The 24,935-nt window shown below is 34.0% G+C and overlaps 1 protein-coding gene across 18 annotated transcripts in view; it reads left to right on the top strand.

Annotated features, from left to right (window-relative positions):
* Positions 1-24,935, top strand: part of RBM26 (RNA binding motif protein 26) — an 83,749-nt gene that overhangs the window by 28,605 nt on the left and 30,209 nt on the right. For 7 of the 18 annotated variants that reach the window (XM_061133311.1, XM_061133304.1, XM_061133303.1 and 4 more), the window contains exons 4-16: positions 3,008-3,096; positions 3,766-3,983; positions 5,687-5,947; positions 6,719-6,958; positions 7,578-7,748; positions 8,075-8,230; positions 11,544-11,655; positions 12,764-12,923; positions 15,084-15,248; positions 15,936-16,067; positions 17,348-17,419; positions 23,638-23,763; positions 24,113-24,187. In XM_061133311.1, coding sequence (XP_060989294.1) covers positions 3,008-3,096; positions 3,766-3,983; positions 5,687-5,947; positions 6,719-6,958; positions 7,578-7,748; positions 8,075-8,230; positions 11,544-11,655; positions 12,764-12,923; positions 15,084-15,248; positions 15,936-16,067; positions 17,348-17,419; positions 23,638-23,763; positions 24,113-24,187 — 1,977 coding nt within the window. The remainder of the gene's footprint in view (positions 1-3,007; positions 3,097-3,765; positions 3,984-5,686; positions 5,948-6,718; positions 6,959-7,577; positions 7,749-8,074; positions 8,231-11,543; positions 11,656-12,763; positions 12,924-15,083; positions 15,249-15,935; positions 16,068-17,347; positions 17,420-23,637; positions 23,764-24,112; positions 24,188-24,935) is intronic. The other 11 variants (XM_061133308.1, XM_061133307.1, XM_061133309.1 and 8 more) reach the window with 10 other exon arrangements.

Here is a 24,935-nt window from a genome sequence, read left to right as displayed (position 1 = left end):
CCGAGGGCTTCCCTTGTCAGCAGCCCTGTCTGTTTATTTCTTTGGCTGCACTGGGTGTTCTGTTGCTTCACATGGGCTTTCCTTAGTTTCGACAAGCACAGGCTACTCTTGGTTGCGGTGCCAGGCTTCTCATTCTGGTGGCTTCTCTTGTTGCAGAGCATTGGCCCTAAGCATATGGCCTTCAGTAGTTGTGGCACACAGGCTCAGTCGTTGTCACTCGTGGGCTCTAGAGCTCAAGCTCAGTAGTTGGGGCGCATGGACTTAGCTGCTTTGCAGCATGTGGAATCTTCCTGGATCAGGAATCAAACGCATATTCCCTGCTCTAGCAGGTGAATTCTTATCCACTGCACCATTAGGGAAGTCTCCAGCAGCCCTTTCAAAGATAACAGTCACAGGTGTGCTTTGAACTCTTTTGTGCATATCATCTTACACCTGTTCTAGGAATATAACCAGACTGTCAGTAGATCTGCTTGTTTCTGCCTTACATGCATTTTGCAAGGTACTATTTTTAAGGTAGTCAAATAAAAGGACCTTCACAAGGCAATAGAAGTGACTTATGCTTTAAGAGTTTTTGAAGTTTTTACCTTTTGTACAAGTTTACCACTCTTGTCTAATAATCATATACTAATTCAGATTTCCTTAGTTTGATGTTAAATATTGTAATTTTAAAAATAATTGTTGACAGGCTATAATATAGTATGTCCATGGTTAGTCTAGTTTTAGGTCAAACAAATCTTGGTTAAATTTTTGCCTTTCCCAGCCACTGTTTTGTGACCTTGAAATTACTACTTTTCCAACTGTTATTCAGCTGTGAAATGGAAATATTATAGGGTTATTGTGAGGAATAGTAAAATAAGGTCTGTGAACACTTGGCAGAATATGTGGCTCAAACTAGGTTCTCAATAAATGATAGTTGCAATTATTGTTGAGGGATTGTTAAGTGGTGGGTGATGTGGTTTAATTGTGACCCTTGGTTCTTTCACCTGATACTCTGTTTTTTTTCCAGATTATATAAGTAATATATGTTTATTATGTAGTAATATATTTGCTATGTATTATGTAATAATTCTCAAATGTATCTTTATTTCTATGTCTGAAAGCATTTACACACATGTACATGTATGTAGTTTCTCACACACATACATAAAACACCCTCATTACTTTTATCTGCTGGGGAAGACCAGAAATGATTACAACTTCATGCTTTGTACCTAATAGTACAGGGGTTCTAGAACGTTAGTGAGGAAGAAGGGGATATTGGGTATTGTCTTGGCAACTGTTTATGCAACATAGAGATATACAATAATTCATTTAAATTTTACCTGTTGATGAATTAATGTTGAAACTTTAGTCTTACATCTGTTGTTACAATAATATTTCACCACAGTTGTTTTGACCAGTTGTGAAGGATGTTTATCCCTCGTCTTTTAGAACTGAAATGTCAGATGGTGGTCTGTGTTTTAAATGCTGTGGGTGTTTTAAAAGTTCCCAGTTGGGCATGTACCATGGAATATGGCAATCTGTCAACATAGATTACTTACAAGAGTGCATGGAAGCAAATAGAAGGGGAAAAGTGCAACAGGAGGTTTTGGTTTTGTTTTCCAAGTGGAGGGTGGAAATGGATAGGAAGTGTTGAACAAAGTACTTAAAAGCAAGAAAAAAAAAGCAAATTGTTAAAAGAAAACTTTTAAGCATTGTTTCTCAGAGTTTGGTCTGTTGATAGGATTTCCATTTACTTTCTCATTCAGGGGCACTTGACAGTGAGAGGCTTTTACCCAAAGGGATGCTGAAACAACTGGCATAAACCTGGACATGTTTATGCTATTTCATTTATTTATTTGTTTTTATGCTGTCTTGTAGACTTATCTGCATCAGAATATCTTAGGGTTTTTATTAAAAATCTTGAGCCTTGTCATATTTATAGATGCTCATGTTTAATATTTTCTCTGTTTATCCTCTAAATAAATCCTTTTTTTCTCTAATACCTCTTAATGTCCTGTGGAACCCGTTTTTTGGGCAGCATGGAAAACTGGTTTAGGGAAAGCAGCACTGATCATGGAAATGTGTTTAAGGACTGCTTTCTATTAATTGTATAATATGGATTGTAGGAAGAGGACTATACAGCTGTCATACTGCTATGAGAAACTAGAGAACTATTTTCACTTGTTTATTTTCACATGTATTATTTTCTCAAGCATTTTCTTTTTCTGTGACTTGGTTAATTCTATTGCATTCTCCTTTAAAACCCCTGATGTGTTGGTGCCAGACCAAATTCATGAGAAGGAATAAAATTGGCTTTCGAGTAATTATGTTAAAATTAGGACGTGTGTGCATGCTTAGTCGCTTTAGTCATGTCTGACACTTTGTGACCCTGTAGACCTTAGTCTGCGAGGCTTCTCTGTCCATGGGATTCTCCAGGCAAGAATACTGGAGTGGGTTGCCATGCCCTTCTCCAGGAGGTCTTCCTGGCTCAGGGATCAAACCTGCATCTCTTTTGTCTCCTGCATTGGCAGGTGGATTCTTTACCACTAGTGCCACCTGGGAAGCCTGTAAAGTGAGGACACTTGTTTAAGATGTTTTTGTCACTACTGTTAACTAAGATAAACATTTATGAATTTCTTTACCATTCACTTTAACTTTGAGCAAGCCTGTCTTTTATTGTTAAATGTACTTAGAAGAGAAATTTATTTTGTTTGAGTGCTTTCAGAAGAAGACTACATTGCTCTTGTATTTTGTTGTTGTTGTTCAGGGACTAAGTCATGTCTTACTCTTTGTGACCCCATGGACTGCAGCACAGCAGGCTTCTCTGTCCTTCACTATCTCCTAGGTTTGCTCAAATTCATGTCCATTGAGTCAGAGATGCTATCCAACCATTTCATCCGCGGCCACCCACTTCTTTGGCCTTCTATCTTTCCCATATATTTTAATACCAGCTAAGTTATTGAAGCAGTAACATGGCAAGGAATAACTGTTATTAAACTTATACACGTTTTTCTTTGTATATCAGATCACAAAGGAGGAAGAGCGAGAGAAGAAGTTTTCTAGAAGGCTAAATCACAGTCCTCCTCAGTCCAGCTCCCGATACAGAGAAAATAGGTGATTGATTTGAACCATGTTTAATTTTTAGACATTGCTTATCTTTATATGAATATTTAGACTTGATATTCCTTTACATAGGGGCAGGTATTATCTACTCTTTTGTTAGTCTAGGAAAGTAGTAACTCGATCCTTTTCTATCAAGAATAACTAGGAGAAATTTGAAGGTACTAGACGTGAGATTTAGAACAGTGCTTGGTATATGTTAGTTATTGTTACTATTTTTATTCCTAACTTCAATTCCAGTGAAGTCTTACTCTGAGACCTTTTTTACCCAAAGCTTCCCTTTAGAGTGAATAAATTATTTTTCCCATTAAACCTTCAAAAGCATTTAGAGTGCAGTGCATGTGATACTTGCCTATAATTATGAGACTGTGCAAGACAGAATATACAATAGGACATATGTATAGATGCCTGTGTGTATATGAGTAAGGCTTTGAAAGAGTTGGGGTTTTTTTGGGGCAGGGGTGGGTACTGTGAAGGGCTTTTAGAGTGCTTAAGCAGATCATGTTAAGTTTTTCAGTTTTCTGAGTCTCCTATGTTTGTATTCATAAGATGGGATAAAGAATAATAATGTTACAAGAATAAAACAGAACTTTTGCATTTGGTTAGAGTTTTTCCTGTATCCACTTGAATATTTTCAATAAAAAAGTTCATATATTTCTTTAGAAGTCGTGATGAGAGGAAAAAAGATGATCGTTCTCGCAAAAGAGATTATGATCGAAACCCCCCTCGAAGAGATTCATACAGAGACCGGTACAACAGAAGACGAGGGCGAAGTCGCAGTTACAGCAGGAGTCGGAGTCGAAGTTGGAGTAAAGAGAGGCTTCGTGACAGAGATAGGGATAGAAGCAGGACTAGAAGCAGGAGCAGGACACGAAGCAGGGGTAAATAATCACATATGGGTATATTTTGCCTGGCACTTTTATTGTGAAAACAATTTTGTATTTGAAGGTTTTAAAAATTGTTTTGTCAGTATTATCTTTATTTTTTCTATCTTGCTGTATTTTATATGTCTGAGTAACTATTAAAAAATTTCTTTTGAGACTTTTACTTTATGCAAATTATAACCACAATGTACTACTGCATACCCATCAGAATGATTGAAATTAAAAAGACTAGCTTTACTCAGAGTTGGTGAGGGTGGGGAATAAGCTGGAACCCTTTGGAAAATACTTCAACAGTGTCTTAAAAATGTTAATCCTGTATCTACCAATGACCCATTCCACTCTTGAATGTTTACTTCAGAGAAATGAAAGTGTATTTCCACACAGAGAGATATACAGATGATCATGCAGCTTCATTTGTTATAACCAAAAGCTGGAAACAGTCCATCAACAAGTGAATGGATAAACATTGTGGTATAGCCATAGAATGGATAAAAAGGAAAAAAAAACTATTGATACATGCAACAAAATAAATGAATCTCAAAATGATCATGCTGATTGAAAGAAGCCACACAGAAAACAGAGTGTGTGTATGAGAGAGGGAGAGAGAGAATTTTAGAAAATGCACACTGATCTATGATGACAGGAAACAATTCAGTGGTTGCCTCGGATGAAGTAAAGGAGGGGTGGATCATTAAGGAGAACAAGGATGCCTTTAGGGGGGTGATAAGTATGTACAGTATATACCTTACTGTGATTGTGATGTTTGGTTTCATAGGTATATGCATAGATCAAAATTCATTAAATTGTATCTTTTAAGTATCTTCAGTTTATTTCTCACTTAGACCTCAAAACTATGAAAACAGTTAAAAATTTCATTTCAGATGTGTGCGTTTATAAGAGTGTGTCATTTTCAACATGTATAATTTTTCTTTCAATGTGTATTACTGAAAGGAATATGTTGCAGGCAATAAAACAGCTTAACACCTTTAGAGTAAAACACCTTTACTCAAGCTTAGATTTTTACTCCCCTTGTGACCTTTACTGTATAGTTGCTTTTAGTCTTTAGAAAATCATGACTTTTTTAAATAATCCCAGTATTTCTGTTACTCTGTTCTTAAGAGTTTTTTTCGTGTCATCTAGGTGTTCTAGGCCTTTCTACACATTACTTCACTTAACTAATCTCCTTAATATCTTTTCTCTTTCCATGGTAAATTTTCTTTTCTTGGCCCAGTTAATTTGTTTTTATTTATTATGAACTCCTTTTCCTTCCTCTTTAAGTATCCATTCTCATCTTCAGCAGTGTTCACTGTATGAAGCCATGTTAGGACCTGTAAATGGATAACAACTAAATGTTCATCACAAAAAAAATAACTACTTTGATTGCATATTTTGTTTTATTGGCTAAAGTTTTGCATACTAAAATTTCAATGAAGAAAATAAAAAATCTCTTTTCTATAAATAAAACTCCAAGAAAAATCTCTTAAGTATAGCAACTTTATGTGTGGCTTTTTAGTTTAGATCATAACAAAAAGAAATAACTTATCTTGAAACATTCTTTATATATTGAGTAGTTTTTAAAAGGAGGGTTGTGTAAAATTTGAACTTTTTTTTATGTTTAGCAAAAATATCTATTAAATTTGGGACTTTGTTGTTGTTTTTAACTGAGTGTGGTGTTTCAAGTCATTTATATTTTGTTGCAGAAAGGGATCTGGTAAAACCTAAATATGACCTGGATAGAGCAGATCCATTAGAAAACAATTATACTCCAGTCTCTTCGGTACCTAATATTTCATCTGGCCACTACCCTGTACCTACTTTGAGCAGCACTATTACAGTAATTGCTCCTACTCATCATGGTAACAACACTACCGAAAGTTGGTCTGAATTTCATGAAGACCAGGTGGACCATAATTCATACGTAAGACCACCAATGCCAAAGAAACGGTGTAGAGACTATGATGGTAAGCCTGTCAACCACTTCATGAAGTATGAATTAATATTTTCAGCTGAGTAAATTCTGTAATTTTAGGCTATACACAGTTACTCAAATACTTAACCTTTTGGAAATAGTGGGAAATTAATTTTAGGGACTTCATGAATTCCTCAGTATGTTACTGAAGTCTTTGTTAGTCACCACTGACTAATATCAATTTAAAGATAGTGTTTATTTGCACTTAAGTCTTAACATATTTTTGGAATTTACCAAACAGAGGACTATCTACTGAGTTATCAGAAAATTGATGACTGATGTGTCCTTGACAAAACTTACTTAAAAATCAGGGTTATTAGCATGTAAGTAAAATCTAGAAATGTATCACCTATGTAAGACTTTTATAAATGAACTGAAGTCTCTTAAGATTTTACTGTAAAAATTTTGTAAATTTATTAAAACTGTAGTTTCAGTATCCTTGAAGTTTTAAGTGAGAGATTTATTTAAATAAAGGAAATGTTTCTAATGGTAAAAATAAGACAGAAATACCTATTTTACATCATATTGCTAGCCAGGAATACTCATGTTAATTTGGTGATACATTTTTTAATGTGTATGTTAGCTATATTATCACTTAATGAGGGTTTTATATTACTGGAAATTAGTAGGTAGTTCTTATGATATGGTTATTTATACTTGCCCAATATTAAAAATATTCCAATTTTTAAATATCTTACTTTTGTTGACTTAGAGAAAATGTCCAGCACTTTTCATATTTCTTTTTAACTATTTTTCCTCACAGAAAAGGGTTTCTGTATGAGAGGAGACATGTGCCCGTTTGATCATGGAAGTGACCCAGTAGTTGTAGAAGATGTCAATCTTCCTGGTATGCTGCCTTTCCCAGCACAGCCTCCTGTTGTTGAAGGACCACCTCCTCCTGGACTCCCTCCTCCACCACCAATTCTTACACCCCCGCCTGTGAATCTGAGACCCCCTGTGCCACCGCCAGGCCCATTACCACCCAGTCTACCGCCTGTCACAGGTAAGTAAATGTGTTTGCCTATACTTATTATCTACCCATTCATAGTCTTTTATAAAAGTTAATAGTTTGATGCTTGCCTTTGTTAGAAATATCTGTAGTAATCCTATATATGCCTGCTAGAAATTAAGAGTAAGATACTCCCATTTGGAATATATTTTGTAGGCCAGTGGGCTTCCAGGTGTCGCCTGCCAATGCAGGAGACGTAAGAGACGCAAGTTCAATCCCTGGGTTGGGAAGATCCCTTGGAGGAGGTCATGGCAACCCACTCCAGTTTTATTGCCTGGAGAGTCCCATGGACAGAGGAGCCTGGCAGACCACAGTTCATAGGGTCACAAAGAGTCAGACATGACTGAAGTGACTTAGCATGGCATGGCACAGCCAAACCCATGGTTTACTGTGGTTTAGGGTGACCCTGAATTACGTATATCCCTGATGAATCCCAGCTGTCTGTAGCCCTTTCGAGCTTAAGACAAACCTGTTTTGGAATACGTTAAATGGATATTTTACCCTTGAAAACTATTTCATTTGTAAGAGCTTGATTTTTATAGATACTATTATTTGATAAATGAGCATATCATGTTTGGATATACAATAACTTATTTTATTTGTTTGCTTCCAGATGATATTTCTTATTCTTTGGTTTTGACAGGACCACCACCTCCACTTCCTCCTTTGCAACCGTCTGGCATGGATGCGCCCCCAAACTCTGCAACCAGCTCTGTTCCTACTGTGGTAACAACTGGCATTCATCACCAGCCGCCTCCTGCTCCTCCCTCTCTTTTTACTGCAGGTGCAGTTTTAGGCTTTCTATATTAATAATGTCATATATAGTTTAGAGAAGAGTTCTAGGTGAGGGATTTAAAAATATGTAGAGAGTGAATTGCTCTATCAGGTCTGTTCTCACTAAAATTTTATGGAATAAACATGGTGAATATACATTAAATATAAGTCCTCAGTTACGATTTTTAAAAAATGAAGTTTTTAACAGCATTTTATTTTTCTAAAACTTCTTTTTAAAATACATATAAAATGTGAGTTATGAATTAGTAATACGTTTTTCTATTATCAGTATAAAAAATTACCAAGTGGAGTTTTATAATTGTTTTTTAATTACAGTTTTTGTATTACCAGATACATATGACACAGATGGCTACAATCCTGAAGCCCCAAGCATAACAAACACTTCCAGACCAATGTATAGACACAGAGTGCATGCACAAAGGCCCAACTTGATAGGGCTCACATCAGGGGATATGGATTTGCCACCCAGAGGTACTATGATGAATCTTTTCTTCCTATCATTTTCATAATATCAAGAGTGGCAAAACATTTAAAAAGAGCAGTTGGTCTTGTGTTTATTGGGATTGAGTAAGGGGTGTTGTTATGTTTGTTCTTTGGATTCTTTGGTCTCAACATGAGAGAAAAGGTAATATGTGGTACCCTATTTGTAGTATTGGTGATGTTTTATTCTGTCATCTGTAGGGAAAGGAATTTCCCCAAAGAAATAATTTTCTAGCTTTCGGGAGGTATATTCTCTCATTTGCAGTCTTAAGTTCATTTAAAGTCTTAAGAATAATGCTTTAATTCATAAAGATACATTCTTTCATAGTTTAGAAAATGAAATGAGCTGTGCAGACTTAATATTTGATATATATTTTATTTTTGTTTGCTTTGACATATTAGAATTTGATGTTGATTTGCTTATAATATTTTATACCTAATACCATACCTAATGTGGTTTAGTAAATTTGTTTACTTATGCTTTGCACTTTTTTATTTGTTCATCAGAAACTGTCAGATTCTGAACATCTGTCTTGAGTGTTCAGAGAACTTTTTGTGATGGAGTGAGGAACATTTTAATTTATATTTATATCCTGTTAGGTCACAGGACAACATTTCATGTAAATGCCCGTTTTCCCCAACAAAAAGTCTCCTAGAGGCATTCTAATGACTTTTGTTAAGAACAACAACAGAAAAAGAGATTTCTTAACAATTTTTACATAAGAGTTATAAGATGGCTTGTAATTGAAAAGTAGCCAGTTAAGATTGTGGCTGTTCATTGTATTAATATTGACTCAGCCTGAGTGTCTCCTACCTGACTAGTTCGGAGAAAAACCACTTCCTTCTTTCGGTCATGACTTAGCACTCATTTTCTTTCATTATACCAGTATTCTTTCCTCTTACTAGAACCTCTGAAGCATCAAATCATCTCTTTCTCACGTTGCAGTTTTCCACTATAGATCAATATTGGACCCATCCCAAATCTTGGGCAGTTTTTTTTATTGTTGGTGGTGATTGAGGGAAGACAGAAGGATCAAATCCCTTGCACATAAATCTTAACCATGTAGAAGTTGGAATTATGGTAATTTCAGCTCCACATGCCTATAGTTAGAAGTTTCAGGAAATGGCTCGCTGAGATATAAATGTCTGGTATGCCTACTTAGAAATTTGAATGCCTTTTCTCACAGAATCATTATACATAGTGATTATTTTAGTACTATTCTTTAGATATTTCGTGTACTGTTTTTGTAAGCTGGTTCAGGAATATATTCTCCATAAATTGTTTTTATGTACCAAGCACCTGATTTAGCAAACCATTTAAACTGAGAGTTACCTATACTTCTATTTCCTTATCTTTTTCAGTCTTTTTCCCCCCAAAATGTTCTCAGCTATTGCCTATTTAGTTTGAAATTTACTGGCCTGGATTGTGAGCTATACATAATTAAAAGTTTATAATATTGTTCATTACATAATTATTATACATTTATAATAGCCTGCAGATGGCCTCATTTAAATTTGCCACAGACTATTATGTGCAAACTATTTTTATGCTTCGTACTTAAAGCATCATAGGAAATTATTGTTATTAAGCAAATGACAAAACTTTAGGCCTTTTGCTGCCTTGGAATTACTAAAAAAGTGACCTCGAGATCTGATAATTGTTCATTCTAGATTCTAAGACAGTGGAAAACTTGCTAGACTCTCTTGATTGGATATAGATAGGTAGGAAGAAGGGCTCAGTAGTTTTCATCAACAAAACTAGTGCTGAAAATTTTAAGCAGAAAAACAATTTATTAAAAAGATATTGGGGGAAAACAGAATACATGGAACTAAAAGACACATTTGCTAATTGTATATCAAGAGGAACTTGCTTCTGTGTGTTTATTAACACCCTCTCTTTTAAATAAATAATAATGAAAGAGAATAGGAGTGAGAGAATACAGATGAGTTGAAGCAAACACATCACTGTCTTTCTTAATGAACCTTCAGGTAAAGAACATGTTAATGTAGAAAAGGATATTGGATAGCTTAAAGACTTTATAAAAAGGCTAGTGAACGAACATGTTTGAGAGGCAGTAATAAGGCCAGAAATTCTGTTGCAAAACTGGTCCTGTGAAGATACCACTGGGCAAAGAAAATACAATTTGTCCTGTGAATGCCTGCAATACCAGATGCTGGATATTTCTACCTGATACGCTGAAGAGATACAGGATAAGTCAGAGTTAGTCAGAAAAAGGGGGTTGATATAGCACATATAGCCTGGTGATAGTTTTGTGGAACTTCCAGAAGATCTTTTTGATTCGAACAGAGGGAGTGAGGAATGTCGGAGGGAATAGGAGGTCACTTAGAGGCGTTTGAAAAGTTGTAGGAGAGGTGATGGTAGCTAGACTAGGGTAGTAACGCTGGGAAGTAAGAGTGGAGAGAACTGACAACACTATAACTTATTGATTTGGGGACTTAGAATGGGGCTGATGGAGAGAGTAAAATGAAAGACACCAGGTTTCTGCTTTTGGATAATTGGGCGGATGATACTTTGATTCATGGAGAGGAAGAATCGATTTGGTAGGAAGACCTGCTTGGGGATTATGGTGGTAGCCATGAGAAAGACTGTGCTGAAGCAGATCCAGAATTCTTTTGGTTACAAGTGTTTAGAGATACTCAGAAAAGGATTTAAATAACCAATTTATTCAGTTCCTTTCTAAAAAGGAATTTTAAATATACATTTTTTTCTATGTGAACTAAGGTTAGCAAGTTTTGAACTTTGGGATCATTTGGGAATAACAGGTTAAATGTAGTTGTGTTTGTCAAACTCTTAAAAGTGTGTAAAATATTGAAAGTACATGTTTACAGTTCTTTTGCAATGCATTTCAATCTTTTGAATCTTTACCTTTTAAAATTTAACATAATTTTATTATGTTAATTTGCTGATGTTTAAATAAGCAGCTCATTTCAGTCGCAATTCGAAGTTGTTGATTCTTAAGGTCATTGCACTAGTGTTAAATTTTGAATCTTATAGGTTGTGCATTTGATTTCAAAACTATAAACTTAGAGTCCCAAGATGATTTGTTTATTATTAATTTGACATATGAGAATTACTGATTCTTCTTCATTTAAGTGTGAAAGGAATTCAAAATAAATTAAAATCCCTTAGATTACTGTATTTAGATGTACATTTTTTTCTGTTTCTTCTGAAATGTATATTTGGACAAAAAGCCAGAACTTTGTTTTTAATGTAAATTTAAGAATGTGGCTATGATTAACAGAAAATATTAATCTTTGCTTTCTTTTCTTTTGTTTCAAACAGAAAAGCCTCCTAATAAAAGCAGTATGAGGATAGTAGTGGATTCAGAGTCAAGGAAAAGAACCATTGGTTCTGGGGAGCCTGGAGTTCCTACAAAGAAGACTTGGTTTGATAAGTAAGCTGGCAGGGGAAATTGAGGAATTTTATTGTGCAGTGATTTTTAGAATCATTGCAGTATTATTGTGGCAGTAACAGTGGTCTCTTTCAAAGTAAAATTTATTCTGTAGGGAGTCCCCAACTAAAGTATATAGTATCTGTTTTCTAAAAGCGTGTGTTAGTTGTCTGGTACTTGGAAGGTACTTGCTTATAGAAATGGTCTGGTGGTTAGCCCGTTGTTTTTCCTGTTTGTACCCACCTACCCCCAAAAACCCAACCCTTAACTTAGAGATGTTGTTGAGTACTAGCTATTTAAGGTATAGTCATGAGCCTGCTATTAGGTAAGAAACGGGAGGAGGCTTTAGCATGTGGGCGATTCCTATTAAGAGTTAGAAAGCAGTCTTTGGTGGGGGCAGGGGAGATAGGATGGGCACTGAAGTTGTTGAGGAAGGGCTTCAGAGAAGCAGGTAAAGAATCAGAATGTTAGTGTATATGTTTGATGATTCATTTACAGTTTAGCATGTTTGAGGAAAGACTAGGATTACACTTTTAGAGCTTTAACGTATGTTTATTAATGGATTATATATAGTTCTGGCTTTGCCTTTAATTCTCTGATTTAAGGCAAGAATTATAACCTCCCTGGGCCACAGTTTTGCCCCCGTTTCTTCAAGTGTCAAGCGTATGGTCTGTTGTTCCCCACATTTTGTTTTAATTGGAAAGAGATCGAGACAGTGATTTCTTACTTTTAATTAGTATTTAAAAATAGGGATTATTTCGATAAGTTAGCTTTTGCTGAAATGGTGCAAATGGTGAAATGGTTATATAGGCAAATTGACTGAAAGAGGGTAGACCTTTCCTGCTGAAAATTTTAAGTAGGTGTAGAATAGAAGTGGGGAGGGACAAATGATCTGGAAGAACCCTTCTCACTTGGCTTCTGTGAAAGATATGAACACTACTTATTTGGAAACTTCATTTTTTAAGGAAAAAGGTATACATTTCCTTTGTCAACTAGCAATTTCAATTTTGAAAAGAAAATTAAACTTAAGTTGCAAAACTTTATTCCTTTGTACTTGATAAGGATCAGGATTTGTAAATGAATGTATTAATTAACTTGATTTTTGTTACAGACCAAATTTTAATAGAACAAACAGCCCAGGCTTCCAGAAAAAGGTTCAGTTTGGAAATGAAAATACGAAACTTGAACTTAGGAAAGTTCCTCCAGAATTAAATAATATCAGCAAACTTAATGAGCATTTTAGTCGATTTGGAACCTTGGTTAACTTGCAGGTAAGAGCTATGAAGTGATTCTGTTGTCTTTGCTTAATTTAGAGAGGAAATCTTAATATAGTAAAAAGAAATACTTTTACAAGAAAATATTATGGAAATTTTGGTAATATTCTAAATTTAGAAAATTGGATATGAAATGAAACGTTGTATTTTAGAAAAATGTGATTTAGAATAACATATTTACTTTGAAAAGGCAAGAGGCTTGATTGATCATACTATATACTTTTTATCTAATAGAAGTTATCGTAAAATTACAGCAAAGTTAAATAGCCACAGTGGTAAAGTCTAATCTTACTATAGTTTTCATTTCCTTAGTTTCACTTTAGCAGAATGCTTTAGTCACATTTATTTTTGCTGCCTCTAAGGTGGGACATATCTAACAGATACTTTGCGGGCCCAAATACCTAATTAGTTTAAACATTTATTTTTTCCTCTACTGCTTTTGAATGTCTTTTAAGATAAATATCTGTAATTTGTATTTGATTTCACCTAAAATTAGACCTTGGCTTAGGTATATGTTATTTGTGAGATTATTTTGTATTGAGTTTATATTATGTGATGTGTTGAAAGTGTTGAAATTATGTTGGGCTTCTTTTCCAGTTTGTATGGCATTCTTTTCAACTAAAATAATTATTTCCCGTAATCTGATAAGAATAGATGTTAGAGAGTACAGCTTAAGTTGGTATTTTGGAAAATTCTGTGGTGTTGCCCTTTAAAAAGGAATATTATTAAGTAATAGATGAGAAAATGCATGCTTGCTTAGGGTCAGTTAGTAGAGATTTCTACAGATTTAAAGAAAATATTTTCAGCTCTTTGTCTCTTCTTTCCTCATGCATCTGCATGATATTATTACATTATTGGTAACAGCTTACCATGTGTTATTTTGGATTTTTTGTTTTGTGTTTCTGTATCTACCAATAAATTAGTATGCAGGCTTAAAAATATATATGTATTTAAAAGTATGTGGGTCCTTGTTGTGGGTCCCTAGTATATATATTACCCTGTAGTAATTTAATGTTATCTGGACTATCTCTAAATATCTTTTTATGGCAGTTCAGTTTGATCTACCACATGTAGATATAGACTTTGAAAAATTATTTTCCTTACCCAGTTAACTACATTAGTAATATTAAATTTAAAGAAATTTAAAGCTGAGTATCTCACTATTACTTCAGTTTTTTTCTTTAATTTATATTGTTTCAATTTGTACTTCCTTAGTTTCTATTGAGATTGTTATCTCCATACAGGTCCTTTTGCTGTATCTGTATCGCATTTGCCTTATTATTTATAAAATATTTATTTTTGAAAAGTTAGTTTCAAAAAACCCTATAGCTTTATCCTAATTGAACACCCCACCACCACCCGCCCCATGTACAATCCCCACCCCACCATTTTATATGAATTACTGTTTAATTCTTAACAACTACAGAGTGGGTAGTATTGTTGTCCAGAGCCAGGTTGTTTGATTCAGGGTCTGTGTGCTTAATTCCTGTTTTGTGTTGCTTTGCCTCCCCAGTAGTTTATAGAACACACTTTGAAAGTGCTGGTGTTAGTGAATACTAAGCAGCCTTGGGTCTGATAATACTACTTACTCATTGTATGGGTCTAAAGAAGCGCATACTTTTTGAGTCTTAGTTTTCTTATGTGTAAAATATGATTGTTGCTATTGTTTTGTAGATTTCCCCTCTCCCCCACCTAAGATTTTTTTGTGTGTGCTCTTGGAATTATTTTTGTGAGAATTAACCAGTTTGGAAAATTTTACAGATGGATTTTTCTGTAATTTTTAGTTAGAGATCATTCCTTTCAAAATAGTTTACTGCCTTCTTTTGACTCTACATCACTCACTGACATAAGGATTATTTCTTATAGCATTAATATTGGGGTAAGAAATGAAACATTTTGAATGCTTGTATATAACCTTTATGCAATGAGCATTCTCTCTTAAATGTTATTTAGAGGAGGCTGATTCTACTCTGAGTGGTCCACAGTTGGACCATTTCTTCTGGAGTGAAAGTAGACTCTGGTAATAATCTCGATACAAGGTAGTGTAAAGATAGACTGTAACTTGGAAGGACCAGTATTTCATTTCCTGGGGCATTTTACTTTATAAAGCAACTGATTCATTTGCACATTCGCTGTGCTTAATATTTTAAATCTTAGGTTGCCTATAATGGGGATCCTGAAGGTGCCCTTATCCAATTTGCAACATACGAAGAAGCAAAGAAAGCGATATCAAGTACAGAAGCAGTGCTAAATAATCGATTTATTAAAGTTTACTGGCACAGAGAAGGAAGCACCCAGCAGTTGCAAACTACTTCTCCAAAGGTAAGAGAGAAATCTGTGTGAAATTAAATGCTTTTCTTATGAAAGAAAAGCATTTGGCATAGTGTTTTTTAAAAGCAGAGGCATGCAGTCAGGTAGACGTGAGTTCAGATCCTGTCTCAACTGTATGTAGGCTTGAGCAAGTTACTTAATTTCTCTAACCTGCTCTTTCATTTTGTTATTACATTCATCCTTAGTTTAGAAAGTCATAAGATGATACATATAAAATATAGAACCATCCCTTAAAGTGGGAGATACTCCAGTATGTAGTACCTGTATGTATTCTAGAAACTTATATATGAGTTCATATTGGAAATCCATCCTTCCCTTTTCCTTTTTTATCTTTTTCTTTCTTTTAATCAGGAAGTCAATATATAAAGTTTAATTGCTTGTAGAAGTGTACTATAGCAGCTTGTTTTTCTATTTAGCTTACTTCTGTTAATTAGAGAGAGACAAAAGATACTGAAGGGTAGATTTTTATTTTTTCCTCTACTTTATAAATATTTTTTTGTATCTGTAGACATGTATGGGGAACTTGTATGAAGGAAGGAATTTGGCAGGTGGTTAGGTTTTGATTATAAGCTGCACTTTTAAAACTGTCTGCATGGGCAACTTAGTACAGAATAATGAAGGTTACTCTCCCTGCTCATGAACTAATCAGCTTGTTTAACATTTTTTTCTTGTTCTGAGGTAATGCAGCCTTTAGTTCAGCAGCCCATTTTGCCTGTTGTGAAGCAGTCAATCAAAGAGCGGTTGGGTCCAGTACCTTCAAGTACTATTGAGCCAGCAGAAGCCCAGAGTGCCAGTTCAGACCTTCCTCAGGTAAATGAAAAATGTTATTGTGCCTGTCACATGATAGGTTCTCAGTCTATTAGTTTCCCTTGGTTATCTGAATTTTAGTTAATTGTATATGTGTGTGTGTGTGTGTGTGTGTGTGTGTGTGTGTGTATACATTTATACAGAAATATAGTCTGTATGTATTTGAACAGCACCTGTAATAAATTTTTTTTACCATTACCATAACATTTTACAGACTACTTTTCCTGTAGTATTTGAATCTTAAATTCTTTTCTCTAGCTAATACTTATTTATGAGAAAGAGTTCTTTTTCACTTCATAGAGGAGACACTTTCTAGCAAAACTGCCTAAAAAGTAAAGTTTTAGTACATTAAATCGTATTTTTCCTGTCATCTTTTACTTCATTAGACTCCTGTTCCAGACATAATTATGCAGTAGACTGAACTGAAAGCTTTTGGGAAGGGAAGGCTTAAAGCTTCAAGTTACTTAATGCAGCTCTCTTAGAACTTTGCATCACTTATTCCTGATTCTCAGGTTCTCTTCTCCATATGTCATTCCCTTCCCACTCCCTTCCACACTTGAGTGGCAGTTTCTTGTTTCCACACCCTCAGTCTCTGAAACTTAACTTTCTTTTGTCTATAGATGTTTCAGCATTTGCTGTGTAAGATAGTTAGGATGTAGTATCCTACTTAGCTAATGGATGCCACCTTATTAAAATAGTCTTCGCAAATTATTCCTGAAGAGTAAATGAAGACATTGAGATTTTATAAAAACACGCAGAATGTAAATTAGTGAATTATTAGGTACTAAAAAACAAACAAACAACCCTCCAATCCTGCTATCTCAAATCATCACCGAATACTGTGTATACTGGCCATGAAACAAACATACTATAGGAAAGAATGGCATTTGTTTTAGGCTCAAGAAGCAGGCGCATTTTTAACTACTCTAATATTTAGAATGTACAGACTTTCTACTTGTCAATATAGGATTCTAAGAATTTATGATTCTGTATCAGTGAAGGGGACTTTAGCAAACCACCTGCCTATGTGACAGGCACAATAATTTTAAAATTATTTAAATAATTTATATGATCATTTTCCATGATTGAGTAATACCGTATACTGTTTATTTTTCCAAACACATTTTCTTTCTGTCTCTGTCTTTGCAAATGGCCCAAGTTTTTGTTATTAATATCAGTGTACTTATAGTCAGGATATGTTAGTAGAATGAGAATGTTCAAAATCCCTACAGACTTATATATGTTTGGGGAAACACTGAATATGTCCATTTTAATTTTTTTAGAATGTAACTAAGTTATCTGTGAAGGACAGGTTGGGTTTTGTATCAAAGCCATCTGTTTCAGCAACTGAAAAGGTAAGAAGAATAGCATGATGTGTGTGTCTTGGCTTCATAAATGTTTTCAGGTGGCATCTTAATTTTTTAATTTTTTTCATAGTTACAAACTCTTGCTTCTTAATAGTATCTGTATCTTTTATTCCTAACTTTTTGCTTTCCATTTGCCGAAAAAGAAAAATATTTGCCTACCTCTTTTTACTTTTTGCATCAGCATTTTAATACTTGCCGCTCACTGTATTTCCTTATGCTCCATTCTTTTTGTTTTTTTCACTTACTATTTTTTCTTTAGAGATATTGTGCATTTTAATTTTAAACCTCTGATAACCTTATAGAAAGGGCCATGAATTAGGAACTTTACCTGAGTTTGAGTCTGGCTCTTCACTTACTAACTGCATGTCTTTGGGCAGTGCACTTAATCTTTCTGAACCCTTTTCCTCATCAATAAGTGGTGATGGTTATATTTGTCTTTCTCATGTCTTTTATGAGGATTAAATAAAATATTATTTAAGAGTATTTTGTAAATTGGAAAGAATGGTATACATAAGTTTGTTTATGACAACAGCTATTGTGTATAGCGTGACAATACAGTTAGTCATTTTTTTCTCAAATGAGGGGAGCAAATGCTGACTAAATTAAGAGCATTTTTGGACCTGTCTTATAGTTCTGTGTAGATAAATTATTTTTTTGTTTCGGTGTGAGTGAATGGCCCTGATCTTTAGTCTTTTTTTGAGGTATATGAAATCACAGAATATTAGAATTAGATAATCTTTCTTATTTCTTTATCCTCACCTTAAAGGAAGGTAAGGCCCTGCAAACTTTATGGTTGACATATACACTGTGAGTTACTGAGCTAAGACTGGAATCTGGATCTTCTATTTCTAGTCCTTGGCTCTTTCCATTATGAAGATTACAGAGGAAATTGACATTATAGATAATTAGAACGTCTCATGAAATAGCTGACCTGCTCTCTTCACTGGTTCTTCAGTATATTATTTCCACATTTACTGTGTTAAATTTTGTCAGTTCTAGAAATTTGAATATGAATCTCATTCTGAATATCAAATTTTCCTCTTGGGTATCTCAGCATTACTTCAGGCATAAAATGCCTAAAATGATTCATTATTTCCTATGTAAATTAATATCTTCTCCTAGCCACCCACCTCTGGAAGTGATGGCACCATTTTCATGTTGTGCAGTCTAGAAGCTTTAGAGTCATCCGCTTGTGTTTGTAGGTCTCTGCCACCTTCAGTTCCCTGACCTCTGGGCTGGCACCCCCTCTAATTACACTGCCACCATCCTACCCTTAGACTCTCTTTAACTCCTTATAGAAACTTACAGTAATTTTCTCAGCTAAATGACTTTGTTGGATTAATAACTCATCATACCTCAATTATTCTGGTTCTTTCACCTCTGCTTTAGGTCTTCCTTTCTACCCTAATAAGCCCTTTTCTGCTTATTGTCTCTTGCTATTTCCTGCCTCTTTTTTCTTCTTTTTGGTGGTGGTTTTTCTGGAGTGTATTTCCCTCTGCCTAACAGAATTCTAGTTCTAGTCATTCTTTTAAAAATTGAAAATCTCTCTAACCTCTACTGTGAAACCTCCAGATTTTTCCATATATGCCCCTCTGCCCCCACCTCATTTTGTGTGGCTTAGTCTATGCTACTAAATTTAACAGTGTCTGAATATTTACTTTGATTATTTTTATCCTCTTTGATAATAAGTAACTAAGGAATAACAACAATAAAGGATCGTTACCCTTAGTACAGTACTAAGCAATTCTGGAGAGGTCTACAACCCTGATTATGTTTAGGATCTGTTGTGTTAAGATTTGTACTCTGAAATTAAAGCATACTAATTACAACTTTTACAAAACTTTTGTACTATGTTTTCCTACTTGTTATCATTATTTTTTAACATGTTTGTATAGCTTTAGATAAAAAATGTACAGATTTGGAATTGATAGTATAAATTTGCTAATATAATTAGCATTAACTTATGAAAAATCACTAATGGTAGTGGGCTATTTATGAAAGACAATTACTCAGTTAAGATTGTAATGAATCTTCTAAGGAAAGCAATTATTTACCAGTATGTAACTTCCAGTCTTCAGTGAACCTGTTTACAGAATAGCATTTTGTTTTTGCTTATTCTTGGTTATTTCTTTTCCCTAGTCAGTAGGGATTTTGCGTAATAGTCCTTAGAGCTTAGTGATAGCAGAGAAGTCTTAGGGAAGAGTAGAATATTCATCAAATGTTATTTAAATTTTTTAAAAATTGAAAGCAGGCAAAAACTCAAACCTTGTATCTAAACAGTAATTTCTGTCATTGTTAAGGCAAATAAGTGCACAAATATAAAATTTTATCCCCTACCTCTTGTAATAGCCAATAAACCCTTTAGTGGTTCTTTGTTATTCTGAGGTTTCAGTGAGAGGGCTAAGAAAGAGGAAACTTAAAACCTGATTTTTGCTGCTAAATATTAAGATACTATAGTAGCTGTTAAGTAGGTATTATTTGAATAGAGTGATCAATAAAATGATGCTTGAATGCCTCAGCTTACTGTAGAGAGATTTATGAAGAATAAAATTGGCATCTGCTTTAGAAACATGTGAGAACTAGCTTATTGAGTGTGACTTTGAGTCATCTTAACTGTGTTTCTTTTGTGTTTGATTTTAACTTGGCACCAGTTATTAAAAAATGATACTTGGATGACTTAATTTGTAATAACCTTCTTTTGCAGTAAATCATTTTTACAAAATACTTTTTTTCCCCATTTTTAATCCATGAGAAAAATCTGTTTTTCCTTTTTTTTATAAGTACTAATAATAGTCATGGCTTGTAATATTTTATATAGGAAATGAATAAGGAGGTGTTAATAGATTATAACCTCTATTTTATTGAAGAATTGACTTTTATCTTGAAAGTAAGAGGTATTAGTGATGTATATATTTCAATAACAAAGGATGTGATACTTTTCAACTCATCTTATGAATTCAGCAAAAGCTTTGCTAACAGACCTGACAAGTGTATTACAAGAAAGGAAAATTATAAGCCAATATTTCATGAACATAAACACAAAGGTCCTAAATACGACGTTAGCAAATGTGCAGTAGTATTAGAAAGAATACATCTTGACCAGGTGACATTTATTCCAGAAATGCAAGGTTGATTTAGCATTTGAAAATCAGTTTATTTCACCATATTAACAAAATGAAAGATTGAGAGGAGGAATGGGGTAGATAATGAAGGGAGGGGAACTGGATCCCACGTGATTATTTCAGTAGGAAAAAAACATGTGATAAAATTAGTCACATTACACATTTTGGAAATTAGTAATAGAAATTTCCTTAGTTTTGACAAAGTATATCTGCAAAAAAAACACAAAAAAACCCTACAGCTAACATTATTTGTTAATGGTGAAATACTGAATACATTCCCCCAAAGTCAGGAAGAATAAAGGATGTCCGCTCCTGTCACTTTTTCCCTGTAGTGTAGGGCCTAACCATTATAATAAAGCAGTAAAATAAATGGCATAAATGTTGAAAAGGGAGAAACAGAACTATGTTTACTCATAGATGATGTGATTACATATGTAGAAAATCCAAAAGGATTCACAAACAACTTGAATTAATAAGTGAATGCAGTAAGGTTACTGGAAATAAAGTCAATATGTAAAAATATGGCATATGCAGAAACCCTTTTGATAATAGAGATGTGGTTGTTTAGAAAGGCTACTATGTTTTGATTATATTCTTAGAATTGTAGCATCATCTTTTCTGTTGGGTTTGTTACTTCCCTCCACTGGTTTCATTTTTAACAGATTTCCTTTTGTCACAAATCTATCTTTATCTTTTGAAAAATGCAAGTATTTTTTGTTATTCAAACGCTTACTATCTTAACTCTGAAACCAAATAGCTTCAGATAGTGAGCAACATTTGTAATCATATAGTTCACCGTTTGTAAGACATTTTATTTTCACATTTTTGCACCTCTGAAATTGGGCTGTATCTTATAGTTGTTGATGTTTATGATTACAATTGGCAGCCTTTTCCTTTAGTAGGGTTATATTAAATGGTGTCTTAAACTCGGTGAAATACGTTAGCTCATGTTCTGTTTTTACAGAAGGAAGTTCCTGGACAAAAGAAGGAAGTGATACAGGAATACAGAAATCTTCTTGTTGTCAGATGCTTTTATTAACCCTGAAACAGTACACCTTAGTCTGATATCTGATATTAATAACAACACTTTGAAAGGAAGAATTCTCTACCTCTTGAAATTGGAGAAATGCTGAGTTAAATTATATGGATTTCTTCACTTCTGGCTTTCTCACAGCTCTTACGATAATATACCGTTTGAAAGGACAAAATAGTAATATTGTTTCCAAGTTTATTTGAATATAGAAATCTTTTTGGGTCACAGCCTTTCAATTGTTATAGAACCATCATGATGAAGATGGTTTATGAAACACTCCAACTTTTGCTTCAGCAGATCATCTTGTGTTTCTCCCCTTATACAATGTTTGTCTCACCCTTACATTTTCATACAGTTTGACATTGCATAGTGTGGTAAGGTAGCATGATAGAATAGTGACAAGTTAGACTGTGAACTAGATCCATGTCCATTTTGTATTTTACTGAATGCAGCCATTTCATATTTGTTAGTGATACCTTGAGTGTTTTCATTACTGAGGAAGATTATCAAATTTTGAACTTATCAACTACTGTAAAAATCCTTTATTTTTAAACATCAGTTGTGTTGTATGGAGGTAGTATAATTACAGTATTCTAGATTTTTTTTTTCTTTCATTTTGAAGCTGTGACATTCTTGAATACTTACAATAGTGATGAGTTGCTTAAGCTTTGTGATGTTCCCTAATCTAATTTCATGATAAAATATTAGAAAGTCAGTCATGTCAAGATTGCTACTTTTCTGTTATACGTGATTATTTACATTTTAGTAGTCAGAAAATAGGACTCGCTTTCTCATTGATCCTCTTCTACTTACATAATTTTTCTAACTTCTTTTAAGTCATGACTTTGGAAGCTGTGTTTTTTCCTCTGGAAAGTTTCACTCTCTCACACATGGTTTCATGTTTAGGTTTCATGGCATTCATAGATCTCTTTGAAGGGATCTCTACAGTGATCAACCACTCTCTGGAACCTACAACTTTCTGTTTCTTTTGGAAGATAAGAAAGGCAGCCTGTACACTTTAATTTTCTTGCATTGACTTTTGTGAGGAAAAGATTGTTCACTCTGATCTATCATCACTTCATTTTAATTTAGTGCAAAAGTGTTTATCGAGTACTTGCTTTGTGTCTGACACTGTTCTAGGCACTGAAGATACAGCAGTGAGCCATGTTAAAAAAAAATCCTTGGCCTCATGGAATGAATCTTTGGGTTTATGAGGACATTAGACACCATCAGGTTGAACTTTCAAGGTTCCTGAACTCACCCATGGTTTCATAATTAGTTGGTAGCAAGGTTTAGATACTGGAAGAAGCACAAAGAAGAGAAAGACATGGTTTATGTTTCAGGGCTCTTACAGTAAGGACAGGGAAGAGAGATCAAGAGAGAAATATAAATTAAAGTATCATCAGGTCATTTTTACTAAATATTTTAATAGGAATATTATTTCACAGAGGAACCTAGGTAGAAGAAATAAGTGATTAGGACTTTGCAGAGATCTTGAATGGTTGTGCTAAACCTGAGCTGAATGAATTAAAGGGAATAAGGTCCCTTAAAGTAAAAGGAGTAATGCTAATGCTAGCAAAGAAACGGAGAAGACAAAGCAATAAGGTTAATGTCAGAAATGTCAATTACAAATGATCATTTTAAATTATTTTCAGGACATAATTCCTCCTCTGCTGTGCTCTTGTGTACAGTTTTTCCTTAGTCACTAGGAATACTAGTAATGTGTTCAGCAACTAATATTTTATTATCAGTGTTACAGTAATACCACCAGTGTTTATTAATTTGAAGTTTTTATATGTTTGTTTTTTGCTTTTTTCCTGAAGGTATATGATATTACTTTAAAATTTTTTCACTTTGTAGCATATCCCCCACTCATACCCTTCCTTTCAAGCTGCTAAGTGTGACTTAGTTATTGTAACTATATAAGTACTTTTAGTTCAGTGTGCGAAATTTTGACAGGAGTGCTTTAAAGTTGAGTTTTGAAGGAAATAGGACTCAGGAGATCATGGCTACTTGATACATTTTTTGAGAAATTGAATTTGTATTGGTAGGTGTTGTCTACATCTACTGGCCTAACAAAAACGGTGTATAATCCAGCTGCTTTGAAGGCTGCACAAAAAACCTTACTTGTTTCCACTTCTGCAGTTGATAATAATGAAGCACAGAAAAAAAAGCAGGTAAGTATAGTTAGTAGTGCACAGTATTTGCATATAGGGAAGCTTTTTCTGCATGTATGTGTTTTTTCATAAAATAGAGATAAAGGTATATATGTTGGCTGCCACTGAACTTTTGTTTTCCATAGTATATTAGTAAATATTAATTTTCTTCTTGTAATGAAAGGCTCTCCTGATTAATCTTTGAAACTTGCATACTGTTTAAGCTTTACATAGGAAAAATTTGCATTTATTTTTGTTTCCAAGCTTCTTGCCACAATCTCATTTAGAGCACAGTTCTGTCTTCTAAAGTAATTGTGGAGTTTTTTTTGAAAAGTAAGTTTTCTAATACTATTTTTGATCCCTTCTCTAGGAGGCATTGAAACTTCAGCAAGATGTAAGGAAAAGGAAACAAGAAATTTTAGAAAAGCACATTGAAACACAGAAGGTAAAATAATTAAAGTTAGATTTGTCAGAGGGAACAGTATCTGGCTCGGCTAAGTACAGCATGCTCGACATAGCAAGTAAGAAGATAAACATGGTCATAGGGAGTAGTAGAAGACGCCACAGTTTCGCTGTAGATATGACACTTAATTAGGTGTCAGTTCTTAATTATGTCTGATAATAAAAGTTATAAGATTTTAAAATTTTAAAAATACACAACCTTTTGAACATTGGGCTTAAAATGATTTCTTTTCTGATTTAAATTTGTATATACTTGATAAAGAGACATCACAATGCTTTACACCAAAAACTGAAACCATCTTGACTCAGAATCTATAATACTATAGATTATAGTATTATACTATAATACTATAGAATCTATATTGTGTGGTGTCTTCTACTCCTTACCATGTTTATCGTCTTCCTTCTTATCTTCGTCCAGCGTATTGTTCTTAGCCTAGACAGTTACTGTTCCCTCTAACAAAAGAAAGGAGGTAATTAAATATCCCACTTTTCTAATATATCATATGAAAGGAAGCCGTAAAACTTTTCCTGTGATCCTTTCTGGGTTTCAGACTGCTTTTGGACTGTGAATACTTAGAATCAGTAATATCAACAGATGGATTAGAAAGTAAAATTATTGCTATTTCAAATTGATGACTTTTCAGGGATTAAATTAAATTTAAAGCTTATAACCATAAGAAATTTATATCTAAGAGACTTAAGCAGTACTATAGTTCTTCACAGTGCAA

The sequence above is a fragment of the Dama dama genome, chromosome 30 (assembly GCF_033118175.1).
Source record: "Dama dama isolate Ldn47 chromosome 30, ASM3311817v1, whole genome shotgun sequence".
Taxonomy (NCBI): domain Eukaryota; kingdom Metazoa; phylum Chordata; class Mammalia; order Artiodactyla; family Cervidae; genus Dama; species Dama dama.
This window is presented reverse-complemented; position numbering and strand designations above follow the sequence as displayed.